Source organism: Planococcus citri, chromosome 3, assembly GCF_950023065.1.
Source record: "Planococcus citri chromosome 3, ihPlaCitr1.1, whole genome shotgun sequence".
NCBI lineage: Eukaryota > Metazoa > Arthropoda > Insecta > Hemiptera > Pseudococcidae > Planococcus > Planococcus citri.
Window position 1 is genome coordinate 6,643,701 of NC_088679.1, and position 22,068 is coordinate 6,665,768.

The following is a 22,068-nucleotide window of genomic DNA, read 5'->3' on the forward strand; positions in this document are numbered from 1 at the left end:
GATGAAAATGAGGTTGAGTGGAAAGTAGATACCACTGGCTAAATAGAATTGTAGCTAGGTATTTTCATTAGAACTATAGTTTTAAGATTCTGGTCCGTGGCCTGTTTTATTGAACATTTTGATTAACGTTGATTGAATTTTGAATTCTTGATTCAAAAATAACCTAATTATCTGTATGGGATCTTTATCATTATTTCAAAACAACAATAAAGTGATCCCATAGTCGCAACTGTATTTACCTATCTACATATCTACCTATATGAGTACAGGGTGGCCAGAAATATCGGGTACCCCTAAAAAAGTTTTCTGCTAAATACTTCGGTTGGTCACAGTGAATGATAATAATAATAGTAGCACATGATTGGTTGTTAGACTGGAGAGATAACATTTCACCAATCATATGCATCTATTTCACGTTGCCAACCTATATTTTTAATGAAAAACTTTCTTAGGGGTACCCGATATTTCTGGCCACCCTGTATGTGTACCTAGATACTTATTCTTTTACCAAATTGTTGGTTTTAGGCTGTGAATTCAATACACGTAGTAAGACCAAATAAGAAGATTCTTAGAATAGAAAATGCCACGGGATAGGACACAGGAGTAGGTACACACATGTGTATCCAAAAAAAAATCCTAATTTGTTCAAAAAGCTCGTAGTTCATGTTTTCGGTAAAACTATTCAATTACTCATCCATTTCGGTTCTTTCTAATTTTAACAAATCGGTTCTACCTATTTCTAAATGTGTTTTTGATAACTTACCTACCTTTTTTTTAAAATTTAAATTTTAACTTTTTCCCGCACTAAACATGGTAATGCTTATGGTTTCATTTTAGTTTCAGAATTCAAATAAAATTTTCGTATGCTGTAGGTGACCGACCAGGAATTAAAATTTCCGGCTATCCGATGACTAGGTATAAAGGTCACATATCCCTAAGAAGGGATTTCAAGGAACCGGGTGACTACTGACTACGCATGAAAAATGCACTGTCTTGAGATGACTTAGATTAATCACAGTAAAAAGAACTTCAATAGATATTTTAAGAATTCATAATTATTTTGAATTTCAATATACGAATATAATGAGAATTTTCCGGTTATAGTCAACTATCATCAACTTCATAGTAGGTAGTAACATTAGTAGATATTGATGTTGGTTGAATGATCAATGATCATTATCATCACTCTGAAAACAAAAAAACATTTACAGATGAAATTAAGTACAAATAGGCAGGTAGGCTACATATTTTCCTGATATTATTCAATAGCCTTCTTGCATGAAAAATACGAAGTGGATAGGCCTATTTTAGCTGAATTAGTTAGTGATATGTAATCTATGTACACCTACAGTCAAATTAAAGTCATTGCTCCGCATGCTCCTGAACTAGAAGCTCAAATTCAGTGTTGTCAGTTTAAAAAAGTACCGTATGTTTAAAACGTTTAAAACAGTGTTTTAAATGTTGAGAAAAAAACAGTGTTTAAAACAAAATTCTGTTTAAAATGTTTTTTTTTTGTTTTAAACAAGTTTTTTTCAACTCCAATTTCCTAAAAAAAAACACGTTTTTTTTTCAATTTCTCGTTGAAAAAGTAGTGAAATTGAAGGAACTGAATTTTTAGATTTTCATTCTTCTTCCTACTCTCTAAATTTAAAGCAGTCAAATTTCACTGCTTAGCAGTCACGACATTTTGCCTTTTTAAAGCAGTAGTTTTTTTTACTGCAAAACAGTGAAAAATTACTGAATTGGTCAGTCAAAATGATTTTTTACTGACCAATTCAGTAATTTTTCACTGTTTTGCAGTAAAAAAAACTACTGCTTTAAAAAGGCAAAATGTCGTGACTGCTAAGCAGTGAAATTGACTGTTCCAAATTTAGAGAGTACACTTTTTTTCAAAGGCAAATTTTGTGTTTTGATTTCAAGTTTTCAATATTTCTTGAGCCTTATCGCTATTTTATGACGTCGCATCTTAAAAGTTGATGACAGGATAACGTATATTTGAAAAATTGAATCCAAAACTAATAAATTTGTGTTAAAAACGTGTTTAAAACACATTTTAAACATGTTTAAAACACGTTTAAAACACATGAGGATCCAGCAGTTTAAGACTAGCTGTTTTAAACACAAAAAAAACCGTTTGTTTTTTTTAAGCTTTATGCCGCGGATCGATAATAAAATCAATAATCTTGACGTTTTTCACGTATATTTTACATTGATAAATATTTACAAAGATGCGTTGCATCATAACAACAAAAAGCGAATGAACTTTCAAGTAAGTTCATGACCTTTGAGACAGACGCGGAGAAAAATACGCGCTGCCTTCTGATTCGTTGAAGAAGTAACAATTTTGACAATGGCCGCAGCCAGTAAATTCTAAACTATCATAACAATATCACGTCAAATAATTTTACCGTTTTTTTTAAACAACCAAAGTCGTAACACCGCCCCTCAGATTTATGGGCACATTAAATCTGTAAATATAACTACACAATCGGAAATAAATATTTTCTAAAATTTTCACGAGTACAAAATTTACAAAACTTAATTCTAACAAACAATAACTTAATTCAATTCAAACATAACCTTACAATGTTTTGCAAAGGTTTGCAACGAGGTGGCTTTTGTTAAAATATCAGCCAATTGCTCAGTACCTGCAATTCAGTGATGGGCCGCTCAAGGTTTTTTGCGCTCGCGCTCCGCTCACGCTCACACCACATTCATAACGCTCCCGCTCGCGCTCCGCTCAGGGTGTTCATTTTAGCGCTCCCGCTCATTGTTGCGCTCACGTTGTTTGAGCGCGCGCTCAAATGCGCTCACGCTCACATACGTAATATGCTCATTTTTCGATTTTTTTCAAATTTGAATCTAAACTAATACGAACTAAAATGTAAAAAGATGAAACAGAAACGAAAAACGCGGGATCCAAGTAAAAAAATGCCAACTTTTTTTAGATTTTGCCCCTTTTGGAAAAGAATTTCTGAGCGGCCTGAGCGCAGAAAAAGAGTGCGCTCAGCATGAATTGTACGCTCACGCTCACCGCTCCGCTCAAGATGTAAATCATGCGCTCGCGCTCGCGCTCCCGCTCACTGAAAACCCCTGAGCGCACTAAGAGCGCGCGCTCATGAGCGCTGAGCGGCCCATCACTGCTGCAATTTTGAATACATAAATGTACTTTTTGTTTACCAGATCACGTATGTGATGGTAAGCAATATCTACATGTTTCATACGAGTTGAATTATTCGTATTCGCATTGGTGATTGCACCATTGGAGTCACAATAAATCGGTACAGTATTGACATTTATTTCGAAATTATCGAGTAGGTTTTTATAACCCAGAGTAATTTTTCCAGATAAAGAAAGAGCAACATACTCTGCTTCAACACTGGAAGTAGCAACAGATTCCTGTTTCCTTACGTACCAGTCAATGGTGTTACCGTACATTTGTACTATAACCCCTGACGTTGATTTTCTATCAGAGCGATCACTACCATGATCTGAGTCAACAAATACCTTCAACGGGTAATTCACATCGATATTATTACGCCTTTTATAAATCAACGAGTAATTTATTGTTGATTTTAGATATTTCAGAATTTGTAATGCATATGCATAGATTTCTGAATTGGCGCAATGTTGAAAACGAGATAAATAATTTACAGCAAAATTTATGTCGGGACGTGTGCCCCGAGCAATATATGCCAAGGAACCTAGTATTCCTCTAACCTTTCGTTCATACTTACTATCGTAAATTGGCTTTTCAATTTTCAACCCAGTTTCCATAGGTGATTTTACAGGATCAGCATCTGCTAATCTGTAAGTTTTTATCAACTCTTTAATATACGTACGTTGGTGTAGGTGAATACTTTTATTTTCGTATTCTAATTCAATGCCTACGAATTTTCGGCATGTGCCTAAATCACGTATGCCGAATATTTCATTCAATTTGACAGCTAGCCAGTCAATCAAATCTTGATCTTTACCTGTGATTAAAAAATCGTCCACAAACACGACGAATATACATCGATTTGGATCACCATCTGCATTAACGTACACACAAGGATCGTTTGTTGATTGTTTAAAACCCAATTGAATGAGAGTTTCATTCAGTTTTTTGCTCCAATTTTTTGGGCTTGTTTTCAAGCCATACATGGATTTTTTGAGAACAAAAACTACGTTTTGTTCTTCACACGATCCTAATGGCGGTTTGAATGCAATGGTTCGATTGATGTCACCATTGAGAAATGCGGTAGACACATCAAGCTGTCTCAATTTCCAATCATTAACTGATGCCAAATTTATCAGTGTTCGAATTGCACCATTATCGACAGTTGGTGCATACACCTCGTCCAATTCGTAGCTATGGGTATCTTTATACCCGCGAAGAACTAACCGTGCCTTGTAAATGACGTTACCATTTGTATTTACCTTCTTCTTCAGTACCCATTTAGTATCAACAATCGAATGTTCAACTGTTTTCAACTCATCAGCACTGGTACGATACCAAACGTCTTTATCTACCATGGCTTGTAACTCCTGGTCAATGGCTCTTTTCCAGTGTGTGCCCTCAGGACCATGCACTGCTTCGTCGTACGTTAATTCGGCATTCATGTCACCTGTGACAAATGAAGCGTACCTCAATTCTTCGACATTTCCACATAGATTACTCCGGATGGCACAATGAGCAACATTGTCCGCCCCTCCGAGTATACTTTCATCGTCACTTTCGCTTCCATTTGTATCATCGTTATTTTCATTCGTTTCAGGGGCATGTGCATCTGCAACGAATTCAAATAACTCATCGTTATCACAATTGTGAATTAAATCGTTGTACCCATGATTTTCATCAAACATGACATTGGATGAGAACTGCACTTTATTCGTGAAAATGTTCAAGAGCATATAACCAGTTTCTGTATAACCGACCAATAACAGATTCATCGACTTTGGATCAAGTTTCTTTCGTTTTTCCTCCGGAATCCTCATTCGAGCGACACAACCAAATAAACGAACTCGAGTAAGGTTTGGTTTTCTCTTATTCCACAATTCATATGGAGAGAAATTTTTAATCGACGTATTCGGTAGTCGATTATATAAGTAATTTGCAGTAAATGTGGCATATGCCCAATACTGCGTAGGTAGTTTTGCTTCGAAGAGTAACGCTCTAATTTTTTCTTGCAGGGTACGCATAAAGCGTTCCACTGCGCCATTATGAGCCTTTTCATATGGCTCGGATGGTTGGAACTTCATACCTTTTCGTTCTATAATTTCACGAAATTCACCTCCAGTAAATTCGCGAGCATTGTCACAACGAATACCTTTGATACAAGTGTTCCAAAGATTCGTAGACAATCGTTCGTATATGTCAAAATATTTGCCAGCCTCTGAGCGAGATTTCATAGTGAAAGTCATTGCCCAGCGAGTAGCATCATCCAAGAACGCAATAATATAACGTTCACCATCGATAGCCTCTGACATAGGTCCGAGAATATCCACATGAACTAAATCCAGAGGATTTTCGTAACGATGTCTTCTTGTGTTATACGGTTGATTTGTTTGCTTGGCTTTAGCACAAACTTCACATTGAGCCATGGAAGGACAATCGTGTCTGGATACTTGAATATCTGGTATACGGTACATGACTTTCTTTGATGGGTGTCCTAAGCGTCTATGCCATATGGCATTGAGCGCATAGTCAAAATCTTCATTCACTTCGTCCTTCTTTTCAACCTCGAAATTAAACTTGACTAACATTAAACCATTTTCCAAAGATTTGACATTAGTAACAATGTCTCTTGAAGCTCGATGAATGAACTGGATGTTCTCACCAATATTTATATCGAAACCCTTTTCTCGTAATGTTCCAGCAGACAACAAATTCGTCGACAGTTCAGGTATGAAACTAACATTTGTTATTTCATACCTATCACCATGTTCGTTAATAACATTAACGGTACCTATTGCTTTGCATTCAAGCATTTCATCCTTTTTAGCGCAGAAAATATTACGCGAATCATCGTACACTTGTTCGATGTTCGATAAGTACTTCAGGTTATTCACCATATGGTGAGTAGCGCCTGAGTCAATGAGAAAATTAATCTCGTTATTTTCGTACGAAGAATATGTATTCAGAGCTAACATTGCTCGTGGTCGATTTGAAAGATCGACATTACTGGAACCATTATTCGAATTATTCGAATTATTATTGTACAAATTTCCACCATTATTACCGTTGTACGAATTATTTCTGTTGTACGAATTATTATTACCATGATACGAATTATTTCGATGATAATTCGAATTATAATTCTGACGTTGCGCATTTGCGTCGTCACCATTTTGAGGACAGTTACGGCCAATATGGCCATACCCATTACAGCGATAGCATTGGATTGGTGCATTCGGATTGGAGTTTTGTCTGTAATTACCAGGATTACGACAACTGTTTCCATGATGACCTCGTTTTTTACACTTGAAGCACCTGACCACTCTTTTACCGTTATCTGAATTTCCATTGTTTGGCCTGTTATTACCATCGGATCGTTTTCTATTATCGTTATTCGAACCAGTCGAATTATTTGAGTTCGTCGAATTAGCTGCAGCAAATGCTGCACCTTTATTCGTTGACGTACTCGGCATATCACCCTTAGCTAATTTATTTTCTTCATCACTACAGAGAAGACCTTTAATAATTTTAGGATCTGCTACAGTTACATGCAGTAATCCTTCGGCCGTTTTACATACGTGCTTATATTTTTCTCGATCTTTTAAACCAGCATTTAAATAAGCGAAATGTTCCGCATTTGAAACCTGTATACCTACACCTGACAATTCGTTGACTAATTTTTCCACCTCGTCACAATACGCTCTAGGCGTTTTATAATTATCGATATTTATTGTGCCTAATTTAGTCCGTATACTAACAATTAAGTTATCGCTAACCTTTGAGTACCTATCATCTAATTCTTTAAACAATAGAAATGGATCCGTATCCTCCTTAATTAATTCGAAAACATTACGATCCAGATGTTTCGTAATGATTTCTATTGCTTTCGATTTCTTTTGACTATCGGTGCAATTTGGTTTTACCGTAACTTCTAGATCTTTCGCGCGTAACATAATCATTATTCGTTTTTTCCAAGAACCATACTCGGAAGCTACCCCTTTAAACAGCAAGTGTTGAGGAATTTCAGACATCGTTGATGAACACGAAGATACCAACGACCAAACAGAAGACGTTTTTCTCGAACCAGTCAACAAGGACCCAACAATAGAATCATATAAAAAATCGGAATCGGACTCGGAGTCGTTTCTCTCGTCGCGCGGAGCTGTATCGGTATCGTTTCTCGTCGAATCGTCACTTTTAGATAAATTACTCTTACCTTCTAACGATTTTCGTTTTCGTACTTTTCGCTTTTGATTTTTCGTCAATTTTACGTTTACAGGTGTCGGCGCTGAATCAAACCCCAGGAATGGTTCACCAGACGATCGCGTACTTGTGGGATCACGAAGATTCCCTTCTTGAGGCTCACTAGGATGCCGTTTTGCGGGCTCTCGAAGTTGCCTATTACTTTTCTTTGGCGGAGGCGTTTCGTCACTTTTCTTTCCAAAAGAAAAGTACGATCGGAGTTGCATTCGATATGCAAACGCACATTACAGATTCGAATTCGATTCAAAAAATTACGAACTCGAAATACGCGACAAATAAAAAAGAAAAACCACGCTCTGCTACCATTTTAAGCTTTATGCCGCGGATCGATAATAAAATCAATAATCTTGACGTTTTTCACGTATATTTTACATTGATAAATATTTACAAAGATGCGTTGCATCATAACAACAAAAAGCGAATGAACTTTCAAGTAAGTTCATGACCTTTGAGACAGACGCGGAGAAAAATACGCGCTGCCTTCTGATTCGTTGAAGAAGTAACAATTTTGACAATGGCCGCAGCCAGTAAATTCTAAACTATCATAACAATATCACGTCAAATAATTTTACCGTTTTTTTTAAACAACCAAAGTCGTAACAGTTTTGTCTTTTTTTTTTTTAAACACTGGGCCTCAAATAAAATCATCTTATGATACCTATCCTAATTCTAATATATGTATATGTAGGTAGGTATGTACCTCGTAACTCAAGAGCAAACAATTTTTCAGGGCACAAGGGAAAAAAATGTTGCTTTTGGGTAACGAGATAGGTACCTACTAGAATTAGGATATCGAATAATAAGTCCAAAACATTCCTACACCCAACACTCTGGGTATTTGGTTGATTTTTCTACTTTCAGAGGAAAGTTTCTACAATAAAAAACTACCTCACTTCAAACTTAGGTATATATGCTTATCTATGAAAAAATTATCTAAAAAAAATAGTGAAATGAATGCGTCACTTACGCCAAAAGCGGAGAACCACCTTCATAAACACATTTGGGTTTTTTTTAGAGATACATTTGTAAACACCAGTATCATATTCTGTGACATCTTCTATTACGAGATTTTTCTCATTTGGTGATATTACCTGGACTGAATTTTTGGCCTGAGAACAAAAAACAAAACAAAAATACACATATTAGTGTATGGAGTTGTTTTTAACTTTTAAGTAGGTACCAAATCTTCTGAAGTCCAATAGCACTTTTCAATGCTTAAAAAGTCAACCTCAGAGAATAATTTTGAATTTAACAATGAAGACTTGTAAAGGGACTCGCACGCATGAGACTCGGATCTTTCCTAATCTAATGAGATAAGTACTTGATTTCATGACATTTTTCGAACATTTCGCGGGAATAAGGTACCTAAATTAATACAATTACTTCTGGAGTGGAGTTGACTGCCCATTCTATTTCATCCACGTCAGAACATGGTATGGTAAAATTCCTAAGATCAGATTCTGCATCAATCGTCAAAAGCGAGTTGTTTCTATACGGAAATTTTAAACCTGTAAAAATTATGGTTTGTGATTATTTGAGTAAGATATGAATACTTTTTTTTAGGTATGCCTATTCAAGCGATTTATTTATTCTTGTGATAGTACATAGGTATAAATTGGCTTGAGTTGAAAATGAAAATGTATAAAAAATATTTCAAATAAATGAAAAATTAATCAAGTACGTTATTTTTAGATGAGTAAAACATTTTTTATTTCAAAAAATATGAATTTCAACATACCTGAAGAGAAGGTTAAACTTAAGGCGAATATGAAAATCACTGAATTTTTCATTATGACTATACCAATGTGATTTCCACAATTGCAAGTGATTTTGGTTTACAGAATAACAATATATAGGTGCAAAATGATTTTCACTACGTTACAGGCAGAGCAAATCACTGAGAAATATGAACTGTGTTGCAGAATCGACTTTTCGAACAGAAATTTTATCAATACTGTTAGTAGGTGGGTAATCGGTATGTATTAAAACATCCGGTGATACTGAAACTGCAAACGTATAGTACCTACATAGAATAGCGTACTTGACGCACTCCTACTAAAAATAACAGGATATTCAATCCGATAATGTTTTAAAAAAATTTTTCGAAGTTTTTTCTCGATTAGTAGTCTCTAAGTTCGTCCCAAAGCTCGAAAAAAAAATAATAAAAATGACTGAAATCAACGTGAAAATATACACTTTTAATATTAAAAAACCTTAGCATAATTCGACACATAATTTTGAGCTTCTTTCTTGACATTTTGCACAGCACTTTCATCTCCAAATCTTTCTTCGAATGCGATTCTTTTTGTAAACAAGGTTTTCATTTTCTTCGCAGGTAACTTCAGGGAACACGCTCTTTCCAACACATTTCTACGAAAAATAACCAAACGAATGAATTATATGATAAAATACGTTGTATAGAAAATATAGCAAAATAATCAATACTCATTCACCTAGCGATATCGATGGAATTCGATTTGACTAATAAATCCACGTAACAACTCCAGATATCTACTCGAGCTGGATACGACGTTAGGATATGTTCGAATAAAGTTTGAGCTTCTTGAGGGAAACCGTATTTGTGTTCCAGTAGAGCGAATCGACTAATGAATGATACATCTGAAAGTGAAATAATAAAAACGTGAGCATTACAAAAAATATACAACTTAATTGAATCTAATTGTGATATACTGACGTTCTTTTTTAGCTAAACTCGTTAATCCTCGTTGCAGAGTAAATCTAGCTTTGGTATTATCTTTAATTTTGAATAAACATTCGCAACAATGCAACCACGAATCCATCGAATATTTGAATTTCTTCGTTATTTTATGGGCCAACTGTTCAGCTTCCTGAATTTTTCAACATATTTTAGTAACGTTCAAATTACAAATCCGTATTCGTTGCGAAAAATAAATAATACCTTGGATTTATTTGAGGCAACGTAAATATCCAACATCTTGGAGTATATTTGATATTCGTCACATACACGAGCAGCTTCTTCGAAACATTTATTCAAACTTTCCTGCGAATTGTTAAAAAAAAAATAACAGTAAAATTAATCATGCCTTAGTCGAAACAGGTACATTTATAGGGGGGAAAGTGCTCACTTTTGTTCCATACAAATTCTCAAAATTCAACAACGAAATCCAAATGTTCAATATCTCCTGTTCCTTTCTGGAGTCAATGGTTTGCAGAGCTCTTCTAGCAGTCGATCTCACTCTCTCAAATTCAGTATTCTACAACGAAAAATTTTCATCTATGAAGATTCAGTATGTACTTCAAAAAACGTGCCTTTGTAAATAAATTACCTGTAAGTGGAACGCCATGTATTTAATCCATAATTTTGAATCGTTCGGAGATCCTAATAAAAGTCTATCAAATTGATCGGATGTTTGGGGATTTTCATCTAGATTGAGTAATTCTTCCTCTTTCTCTCGAAGTCTCTTTTCGGCTAAAAGTTGCTCTTTCTTGGCTTCTTTTTTACTAATACCCTTTCTCTTTTTTTCGGTCTCTTCTTCGTCTTCCTGAGAATAAAATTAGATTATTGATTTACCAGAATTATAAGAATAAAATAAGCGAAAGATTGATCTTACCGATGATGATGTGACAGGATCATTTTGCTCGATAGATAACGGTTTGGAGGACCAGTCGAAAGAGTCATCTTCCAGCTCCAGATGTGGCAAATGTTTCTGCTTCTTTATAGATTTTTTTGCAGGAGGCATTTTGCTATTTAATTAATTAGAACTGGATTTAATCTAATTAATAGAAAATCCAATACCCCAGTAGAAGAGATTGATTAATTTTTTGGCTTTTTCACCGTTGTAGTTTGTAGGACGCGATCCTTTACGCGATCCAGTTTTTTTGTCATAGATAACAGAGTAGCCTCACTACGATTGGTTATCTTTGGTAGGTATTGAAATGTAGGCGCAATTTTTTTTTTTTTTTTTTTTTTAATTTCACCAAATATCAATCATTTTGATTTTGAATTTGTCAGTATTTTTGAAATTATTTAAAATGCAGATATTTTTCAACTCAAATTTTCAACAACGACGATTCGAATTTAATTAATTGAAAGAATGAATGGTGCTACAATTACATTCAAACGTATTTTTTTAAAGCAAAAAATCAAAAATGTTACATGAGAAAAAAAAATTAAATTAATAGTTGAGTGTGTTTCAGTGCTTGATGTCCTTGACTAGCAGAGATTGGCCATCCAGTGTTATGTGTTTTTTCACCATTTTACTACTTGACTACTCAAATAATGATAATTATTGTGATTTCTTTTTCTTTTGAACAATTGTGAATTAGATTTTCCTGGAGCAGTTATTTGTTATAAAATATAATAATTAATTACTTGATTAGTTATCAATTTAATGATTATTGATTAGAACTTGTGTAGTTGTGTATGCAACGTGAACAATTTTCAATTTTTCTCAATTTCTCTTCTTGTGAAGTGTGATAATGGATACTACTGTTGTGTGTTGATAGCAGATCGAGATCATTTTTAGAACTTTGAACTTTCAGTAACCATTATTATTATTACTAGACTCAAAACTTTTATATAACGTGTGTGTGCAATGGGATACTTTTCAATTTGTCTCACTTCTTATGGTGTGTTGATATGAAAGATTAGCTGATACATTCTTCAATTTACATTGAAGCTCACTTCTTATTATATTACAGGTATACATTGACTGTTTCAACATTTTAGTCATTTAGCTTGCTATTGGATAATGGATTTATTACATTTTTGAAAATATTCATTTCAGATTTGGGCACTGTTTCTGTTTGTTTAGCTACCTACAGCCTGTAGCTTCAATTTCCAGTTCGTCATCAATCTGTCTACTGAAAGTACTCAACTGAAACTTCAGAGTATTGAAAGATTAGCTGATACGTTTATCAGTTTGCATTGAAGCTCACTGCTCATTACATTTTAGGTATACATTGACTGTTTTTACATATTAGTCATTTAGCTTACTAATATTACATTTTTAAAATATTTATTTCAGATTTGGGCACTGTTCAGCTACCTACAGTTAGTAGCTTCAATTTCCAGATTGTCATTAATCTGTCTGTACAAAAGGTCGTGTAAATTGCACGTTAAATTATTACCTGTGGCCGTGTTTTAAAAACACGTTAATTGTTTTCTTGGTATCCATAAAAGGCCGTGTGTATTTCCGCACGTAAAACTTTCCTTGGTCGTGCATTGCACGTTAAAACATTTCATACATTATTTTGTATCAATTTCATTGATATATTGGTCATGTATTAGTACATGTTAAATTGAATGCGATTTATTTTATTACTTTTATAGTAATAATAAATTTGAAACCTTGATATTTTCATTTTGACCAATTTCATTGATAGATTGGTCATGTATTAGTACATGTTGAATTGAATAAGATTTATTTTATTACTTTTATAGTAATAATAAATTTGAAACCTTGATATTTTCATTTTGATTGTTGTTGTTGAATTGAATAAATTTAAAGCGTTGATATTTTCTTTTCAATTGTTGTTGTTGAATGGTGACTTAGTTACTTACTTAGAAGATTTATTATTAGAAGTTGACTTAGTTGACAGACAATTTGCACTGTTTCAGTGAAAAATTATATTACCTTTTCAAGTAATAAAATTGAATTAATAAAATAATAAATTTGAAGCGTTGATATTTTCTTTTCAATTGTTGTTGTTGAATGGTGACTTAGTTAACTAAGTACTCAGAAGATTTATTAGAAGTTGACTTAGTTGACAGACAATTTGCACTGTTTCAGTGAAAAATTATATTACGTTTTCAATCTTCACATTTGATAAGAATTTTTGCAGAATATAGAACTGCATTACCCGGTATTTGAAAACATTCATTAGAAGTTGGTGGAAAATTGTTGAATATCGATTTTTTAGGACGTTTATTACCAGTAGTTGATAAAAAATTTTCACTGTTTTAGTGAAAAATTATATTACATTGTTAGTTCTTCACATAATCACAACATTATTATTTTTTTTTTACAATGGAAATTGAAAACGAAATTTTGACTGACTATATTAGTGGTGACACAATAAATAAATTTTTTGAAATCATTAATAAGCAAGGGTTTTCTGTTCATTTTAATGATGTTTATCTCATGGGTATATGGGATTCACATGTATGGAATTATGTTGAAAAGTATACTGATAAACGAAAGAAATTTTTACAAATATTACCTGATGGACCAATGTCTGATATGGATGATGTGAGACATTGGGTTCTATTTGAATTTGGAAAAAAAAATATCATGTATGTGTATGATAGTTTAAATCGTAATTCTGTAACTGAGAATCAGAAGAAATTTTTGAAAATGAGTACAAATATTAAAAATCCTCAGTTTGTGTACAGAAAAGTTCAACAACAAACAAATGGGAAAGACTGTGGTGTATTTGCATTAGCTTTTGCAACCAGTCGATTATATGGAAGAGATGTGACAAAATTATCTTATTCAATAAGCGATATGCGACATCATTTGCTGGATTTACTTAGAAGAGAAATGATCATTGAATTTCCTAATGGTGATCTAAATAAGAATGTTCATTCCAAAAGTGACAATGTAAGCGATTGTAGCTCAAATATTACTCATTTACCAGTACATGACAAAAGACAGAATCAGCCTGATATTAATTATTCTGCTATTTATGATGATGGTATTAGTGAAAACATTTATGTCCAGAATGATCTACATAATGATGAAAATATGGAGAAATATATTACTACTGTAGAAGAAATTATAATGTATGATTGTGAAACTGAACAGATAATAGCTAATTGTAGTGAACCATCTGTATCTAATGTTGTTCAAACTGAGCATTCATATAGTAAAGTTGGTGAAATAATGCAACATATGATAATTAATAGTGGCGAGGATATTATACAACTAGATCATTGTTATAGTACTTTTGACCAGAAAAGAATAAAACTTGATAATTCTTCTCACAATATTACTCCAATTTTTGATCATAATAATTTTTCAGATGAAATGCCAGCACATCATTGTGGAATTCTTAATTATGAATGTAATTTATGTTCAGCACTACATTTTAAAGGGGAATTGCCCTCAGATGGTAAATATACTCAGTGTTGCCATAAAGGTAAAGTAAAAATTGAACATCCAAAATCTCTCATTTTAATACATGAACTTTTAACTAATGTTCTACATCCGAAACACAAGAACTTTATGGCAAATATAAGAAAATACAATAGTGCATTGTCATTTGCATCATGTGGTGCTCAAATTGATACACTTCCTGGTACTGGGCCTTATTGTTATAAAATTCATGGACAAATTTATCATAAAACGACACATTGCCAAACTTCATCTACATTCCCTCCAAAGTATGCTCAGCTCTATTTTTTAGATAGTGAGGAAGCATTAAATGAACGTTTGAAAATGAATGCTAATAAAGAATGTGACAAAGATTTACTAAAAGATTTGGATTTAGCAATACGGTCAGTTAATCCATATGCAAAAAGCTACAGAATGTTGAAAACCTTGGAAAATGAAGAAATGAATAGGCAGTCACAAAATTCCACTACAGCAGTAACAGAAAATAATGTTTCCATGATGATACGTCAGAATAGAACTGTTGATTGTAGGCGCTATAATTTACCTAATTGTAGTGAAGTAGCTGTTATATTCAAAAACAACGATGGTGCTCCACCTTTTCAACGTGATATTCGTATTTATCCAAAATCTGAGAATAGTAACGAGTTCATAAATATCAATATTATTAGTTGTAATTTAGACCCTATGTGCTACACTTTAATGTTTCCATATGGAGAACCTGGATGGGAGCCTAATATGCTTAGTAATATTCAAAATGATGATGAAAAAGAAAAGCGCATTACTATGTTGCAGTATAAAAAATCTAAATTAGCTATAACCTCCCAACAGCAGAATCCTTTATTAAATTATGGTAAATTACTTCAACAATATGTTGTAGATTCTTACGTGCAAGTTGAAGCCAATAATTTGAATTATGTGAGAAAGCATCAACAAGATTTACGAATAGAAAGTTATGCTGGTTTAATGGATTACATGAGAAATAAAACTGAGGAAAACTCTTGTGAAGTTGGAAAGCAAGTTATTTTACCTAGCTCTTTTGAAGGTTCACCTAGAAATATGAGAGAAAAGTATTTAGATGCTATGTCAATTGTTGGTACATTAGGATCTCCAGATCTATTTATTACATTCACTTGCAATCCTAAATGGCCAGAAATATCAGATAATTTGTTGTATTTGCAGTCTGCAAGTGATAGACCCGATTTAGTATGCAGAGTATTTTTGTTAAAACATAAAGAATTGATTCATGATATTGTTGATAATAGAATATTTGGCGAAGTAAGTGGTTATGTTTACACTATAGAATTTCAAAAACGAGGCCTACCTCATGCTCATATGTTATTCATTTTAAAAGATAAAATATTGAGTAGTGACATTATTGATAAATTTGTTAGTGCTGAAATTCCAGATCCTAATGTTTATCCAGCATTACATGAAATAGTCAAAAATAATATGATTCATGGTCCTTGTGGTGCAATAAAACCTAACGCCTATTGTATGGAAGATGGAAAATGTATAAAAGGGTTTCCAAAAACTTTTCAGAATCAAACTTGCATGGATAAAGGAGGTTATCCTTCTTATAAGCGTAGAAATGATATAAATATTATTAAAAATGGTGTCACATACGATAATAGGCATGTTGTTCCTTATAATAGGTATTTATCAAAGAAATACAATGCACATATCAACGTTGAAGTGTGTACAACTGTAAAAAGTGTAAAGTATATCTTCAAGTACATTTACAAGGGTTATGATTGTGCGTGTATTAAAATAATGCATCAAGGAACTTCGTTGTTGTTATATGATGAGATAGAATCCTACCTAGACTGTCGTTACATAAGTGCATGCGAAGCTGCTTGGAGATTATTTGAATTTAAGTTACATGATCGATCACACAGTGTTATTCGTTTACAAGTTCATTTACCAGGTGAACAAAATGTAATGTTTGAAAAAGGAAATGAAGACAAAGGTTTGCAACGAAATAAGAGTACTCTTTTAGCTTGGTTTGAATTGAATAAAAAAGATATTCATAGTGGAAAATATAAATATACTGAAATACCTCAACATTATGTGTTTGATAAAAGCAAACAAATTTGGTCACTAAGAAAAAACATTTCAATGTTGTATCACGCATGTATATGGTTAATTCAAAAAATGTGGAATTATTTTATCTGCGAACATTACTTTTACATTGTAAAGGTTCAACAAGTTATGAAGATATACGTACTGTGAATAATATTTGTTATAATACTTTTGAAGAAGCAGCTTTTGCAAAAGGTCTCATTAAAAATAATAACAGTTATATTCAAACTTTGCAAGAAATGAGTGTTTATGCAATGCCTGCTGAATTAAGGAATGCATTTTGTTATATTTGTCTGTTTTGTATTGAGAGCAATGCAAATATTTTATGGAATAAATTTAGTGACGTATTATCAGAAGATTTTCAGCGACAATATTCTGATCCTATAATTGCAAAGCAAAAAGCATTACAAGAAATTGATAAACTTCTACAGTTACATAACACAACTTGTGAAAAATTAGAATTACCCATTGATAGAGAAATATTAAGTAATTTAGCTGATCAAGATGATGTCAATAATTGTATACCAATAATTGACGAGCAAGCATTACAATTACGCATAGATTCATTAAATGAGAAACAATTAATTATATTCAATGAAATAAAAAATGCATTTGAAAATAAAAATAGTTTGCAAAGATGCTTTTTTGTTGATGGACCTGGAGGATGTGGAAAAACATATTTATATAATACAATCGTACAATACGTGCAAAGTAAGCGAGCAATTGTTTTCTCCTTTGCAACCACTGGTATAGCTGCACTTTTATTAGAAAATGGTCGTACTGCTCATAGTGGATTAGTGTTGGGCAAATTCGCGAATATTCTTTTTTTGCTTGCGCATGCGCAAGAATATGCGCATTTTCTTGCGCATATTCCGCAGATTCTTTTCAAAAAATAGAACATTATTGCTTAGTTTAGAGATAATAGGAAACTTTCCATGAAAAAGTTTCAAATTATCAAGGAAAATTAGAAATTTTTAAATAAAAGTGATGGTAAAACTTGTAAATTGTGGAAAATTCTAGAAAAATCTTCAAATTTTTTGAAAAAAGTCGTGATTTTTATTTTTTTGAGAGAATATTCTCCAAGCATTCGAGAATATTCGCGAATATTCGCGAATATTCTCAGATTATGCGCATTGAGAATATTCTCAGGCCAACACTATAGTGGATTCAAATTACCTGTTCCAATTTTAGATGATTCAATTTCATTTATAAAAGCTGGTTCTAAAGAAGCTGAGCAATTTAAAAAATGTGAAATGATCATTATTGACGAATGTTCCATGATGGATAAATATATTTTAGAATGTATTGACAGATTATTGCGATTCATTATGCAAAATGATTGTAAATTTGGAAATAAAATCATGATTTTAGGTGGTGATTTCAGACAAACTTTACCTGTGGTTCCTAGAGCAAATGCTACTGTTATACTTGAACATAGTTTAATATATAGTTCTGTATGGCATCATTTTAAATGTTTTTCATTAACTGAAAATATAAGGTGCACTAATAATCTTTTTAATACTTGGCTTTTATCAATAGGAAATGGAAGTATAAATGATAGTGATGATAAAATTGAAGTACCACAAAAGTACATTTCAAAAAATCTTATTGCAGATATCTATAGTAATGATTTTAGCAAAAATGTAGTCAAATCAAAAACAATTCTTTGTGCACTCAATTCCACTGCATTAACAGTGAATAATGAAATTTTACGATTAATAAATGGAGAAGAAACAATTTATTACAGTTCTGATAAAGTTCAAAGCGATGATCCCCTAGAAATTGAACGATACCCTTTAGATTTTTTATATACCCAAACACCTTCTGGAATGCCTCCTCATGAATTACGCCTTAAAGTAGGATGTGTAGTTATGTTATTACGAAATTTGAATGTCCGAGACGGTTTGTGCAATGGAACAAGATTATTAGTAGTGAAATTATTCAATCATTTCATTCAATGTGAAATTTTGACTGGTACGCATGCAGACAAAATAGTCAATATACCACAAATTGATTTATTACCAAGTGATTCTACCTTACCATTTCAATTAAAAAGAACTCAATTTCCAGTAATTCCTGCTTTTGCCATGACAATAAATAAAAGTCAAGGTCAAACATTTGAATTTGTTGGAGTGAACTTGACTCATGAAGTTTTTGCACATGGACAATTATATACTGCTTTTTCCAGAGTACAAAATGAAAATAATTTCAAAGTACAGTTATCCTCTGAATGTGTAAACTTTAAAACAAAAAATATTGTGTATAGAAGTGTTGTATCTTAGTTGATCACCCTACTGGATTCATTTTAATTTTCAACATTCAATTATTTCAAATTTTGCAATGCTACTCCAACAGTCCGACCCAACTCCTTAAACTTCTACACCACTTCTACATTTACTTGTGGATGTAGATGTACAATTTTCACATGTAAAATGACAACCCTGGTTGTTCTACATTCACACTTTACACACTTGCTGCTTTAGCCCGACGGGTCCACTAGTTCAGAATTAATTTCGCAAAACGTAAAGTTCTAGATTAGGGAAGTATACGCATACGCCATTTTGGTTCGACACAACGGATGTAAACAACATTAGAACGTATGTACGCATACAATCTTACGTGTAAAAAATGCAATTTTTTCGATTGTTCGCGGGTTCGGGTGAATTTGTAAGTAGTTTCCAGCTAAAGACAATGAAATTTCCTATCGATTGATGTTAAATTTTTGTTATTTCGCGCAAAATTGACGATTTTCTGAATACTTATATTATCCGATTTTTTCATACTATATGTGTCAACTTTAAACTAAAAATACTCGAAATCTTCAGTGAACACACAGGTATTTTAATACAGCAAAATGTTCGTAATTTCTTCGTCTTTAAAATGAGTGTTTATCGAAAGCTCTACATGCAACCGTTCAAAAGTTGTAGAAGTTTAAAGTTGCGAAAACAATGCAAAAACCAACCGCGGATGGTAAGTATTGAACTTTGAACTAGAATTACTCAAAATTTTCAACGAACACATAGGTATATTAATACAGCAAAACGTTCGTTATTTTATCCTTTTTAAAATGGGTCTTTACCGAAAGCTCTACCTTCTACCGTTCAAAAATTCTTGAAGATCAAAGTTGCGGAAAGTGTTCAAATTGTGTTATCACTGTTATCAGTCACTTAGTGTTGATTGTAGAACATTTTCCGCAACTTTGATCTTCAAGAATTTTTGAACGGTAGAAGGTAGAGCTTTCGGTAAAGACCCATTTTAAAAAGGATAAAATAACGAACGTTTTGCTGTATTAATATACCTATGTGTTCGTTGAAAATTTTGAGTAATTCTAGTTCAAAGTTCAATACTTACCATCCGCGGTTGGTTTTTGCATTGTTTTCGCAACTTTAAACTTCTACAACTTTTGAACGGTTGCATGTAGAGCTTTCGATAAACACTCATTTTAAAGACGAAGAAATTACGAACATTTTGCTATATTAAAATACCTGTGTGTTCACTGAAGATTTCGAGTATTTTTAGTTTAAAGTTGACACATATAGTATGAAAAAATCGGATAATATAAGTATTCAGAAAATCGTCAATTTTGCGCGAAATAACAAAAATTTAACATCAATCGATAGGAAATTTCATTGTCTTTAGCTGGAAACTACTTACAAATTCACCCGAACCCGCGAACAATCGAAAAAATTGCATTTTTTACACGTAAGATTGTATGCGTACATACGTTCTAATGTTGTTTACATCCGTTGTGTCGAACCAAAATGGCGTATGCGTATACTTCCCTAATCTAGAACTTTAGCAAAACGTAGGTAAAAATTTGAATTTTGTTTTTGTTATCATTTTTGTCACGTGCTCGTTATCACTAAAATTACTTTTTGGTTTCCAGCTACGTGATTTGAACCAGTATTTTGACTTCGGTTTTCAGTTTTCACTTTTCAAACTTTTTTATTTTTTTTTCATCAAAATTTGAAATTTGAATAATTGATAATTTTTAATACTCAAATTATAACTCAAATTTCAACTAACAAGTGTCACCTCGTGGCTCGTCGTGAATTATTCATTTTGATTTCGTTGTTATTTCGACACAATCAAAACTTCAAAAGCAAGATTCAGGATTAAAATTTAAAAATGTAATCATTCTTGACGATAAAAATATAAATAAATGCATTCGCATTGAATATAACAAAATGATACTAACAGACATTTATTTAAAAATTTAAAATACGATTAAAATTTTAAAATGCTCCAAAATACGATAAACATTGAAATTTACAAAAAAAATCTCATAATAAATTAGTAAGTATACTGAAAAGCGGAAATATAAAACTCTAACATACATGGAAGCATCAATCAACACTCATGAAAATATTGGAATTCACTACACATAATAACACGACAACTGCAAAAATTTTCTTAAGCGGTAACAATTTTTTAAACAAGAAAGAAAGTGGAATAAATAATTAAAAATTTGAAAGAATAAAAATGATAAATAATTAATAAATTAACGATAGATTAGGCCGTTCTTAAAATAATATGAACACCAGATGCTGTTCGAACTGGATCACTCAATTCTCCAACTTTCAAAGAAAACGCAGCATCTTCGAATAAAGGTTGCATCGCACCTCTGGGAAAAGGCCCAAGATCGCCTCCTTTCCTAGCTGAACTGCAATCCGAATATTTCGCAGCTAATTCGGCGAATGAAGCTTTACCTGATACAATTTGTTCTCGATATTCTGCAATCAAAATCACAGTTCAAGTTAGTAGTAACCATCATTAATCACATAATGACTGAAAAACTTGAAACGAAGACCAACCTGAAACCAATTTTAGAGCTTCGTCTTCAGTTCTAGTAATATTTTCTTCTCTCCACGAAGATGGTCTTCTAGAGTCTCTATGTTTCACCAGTAAATGACTACACTGAACTTGAGCAGGGCCACTGGATCCGGAATTATTTTCAGCTGGTTTATCGGGTTTATCCCATTGACTTTGCTTAGTGTAAACGTTGAGGTAATACTCCTGTCCTGTAAAATAAACACGATGAGTACGATTTTTTCGAACTTTAAACACGTACCAATTTTTTGTAATCACCTGTCGATCTACTGATCCTTTTCTCCCAACCGCCGGGTAAGCTATCATCGGAACTCATTTTGAACAGATACTAGTTTATGTTTTTCACAATTTTATATCATAATTGGGAGAAAATTTCAGAATAATTGACCGGAATCGAACTTCGAAGTAGCTTGGGTCACATGCAAAAATAAATTTTCGATATCACCGAATTCACACTTTTTAGATAAGCAAGGCAAGAAGAGTGGTGGGGATGACAACGCACAAGGTTACCACTTCAACCACTCGGCTAAGAATTAAGATGAAACTTTTCGTTTTTTAAAATCGCGAAAAAAATGTAAAAAAGCTATTGAAAAATTGTTTTTTAATATTTTGATACGTTTATTAAAATTTATTCAATTT

The 22,068-nt window shown here is 32.8% G+C and overlaps 4 protein-coding genes and 1 long non-coding RNA gene across 6 annotated transcripts; 2 read left to right on the forward strand and 3 right to left on the reverse strand.

Annotated features, from left to right (window-relative positions):
* Nucleotides 1-1,037: 1,037 nt before the first annotated feature.
* On the reverse strand, nt 1,038-9,400 carry LOC135840350 (uncharacterized). The gene is made up of 4 exons (XM_065356837.1): nt 9,162-9,400; nt 8,807-8,931; nt 8,391-8,532; nt 1,038-1,187 (listed from the first exon to the last, which is right to left on the reverse strand). Exons 1-4 carry the CDS (start codon nt 9,211-9,213, stop codon nt 1,183-1,185), a joined length of 324 nt encoding a protein of 107 aa, XP_065212909.1. The 5' UTR covers nt 9,214-9,400; the 3' UTR covers nt 1,038-1,182.
* A 200-nt stretch (nt 9,401-9,600) lies between these two features.
* Rrp5 (Ribosomal RNA Processing 5) lies at nt 9,601-20,510 on the reverse strand. 2 transcript variants are annotated; one of them, XM_065356832.1, is made up of 9 exons: nt 20,398-20,510; nt 19,100-19,114; nt 11,017-11,177; nt 10,732-10,947; nt 10,531-10,659; nt 10,344-10,445; nt 10,119-10,272; nt 9,877-10,042; nt 9,601-9,793 (listed from the first exon to the last, which is right to left on the reverse strand). In XM_065356832.1, the coding sequence occupies exons 3-9, from the start codon at nt 11,143-11,145 to the stop codon at nt 9,628-9,630; spliced, it is 1,062 nt and encodes a 353-aa protein (XP_065212904.1). In that variant the 5' UTR covers nt 11,146-11,177; nt 19,100-19,114; nt 20,398-20,510; the 3' UTR covers nt 9,601-9,627. The 2 variants fall into 2 exon arrangements, with proteins under 2 accessions (XP_065212904.1, XP_065212905.1); XM_065356833.1 differs by lacking the exon at nt 20,398-20,510 and having other exon boundaries at nt 19,100-19,119.
* Nucleotides 11,658-12,921, forward strand: LOC135840351 (uncharacterized). The gene is made up of 3 exons (XR_010557728.1): nt 11,658-12,106; nt 12,193-12,360; nt 12,433-12,921. It is a non-coding gene; the product is annotated as an uncharacterized LOC135840351 (long non-coding RNA).
* On the forward strand, nt 13,549-18,881 carry LOC135839018 (uncharacterized). Its single transcript, XM_065354865.1, has 3 exons — nt 13,549-16,651; nt 16,717-17,310; nt 17,749-18,881. Exons 1-3 carry the CDS (start codon nt 13,549-13,551, stop codon nt 18,879-18,881), a joined length of 4,830 nt encoding a protein of 1,609 aa, XP_065210937.1.
* Nucleotides 20,511-20,787: 277 nt separating the features above from the next.
* LOC135840349 (putative peptidyl-prolyl cis-trans isomerase dodo) lies at nt 20,788-21,893 on the reverse strand. Its single transcript, XM_065356835.1, has 3 exons — nt 21,688-21,893; nt 21,414-21,620; nt 20,788-21,332 (listed from the first exon to the last, which is right to left on the reverse strand). Exons 1-3 carry the CDS (start codon nt 21,743-21,745, stop codon nt 21,112-21,114), a joined length of 486 nt encoding a protein of 161 aa, XP_065212907.1. The 5' UTR covers nt 21,746-21,893; the 3' UTR covers nt 20,788-21,111.
* Nucleotides 21,894-22,068: the final 175 nt, after the last annotated feature.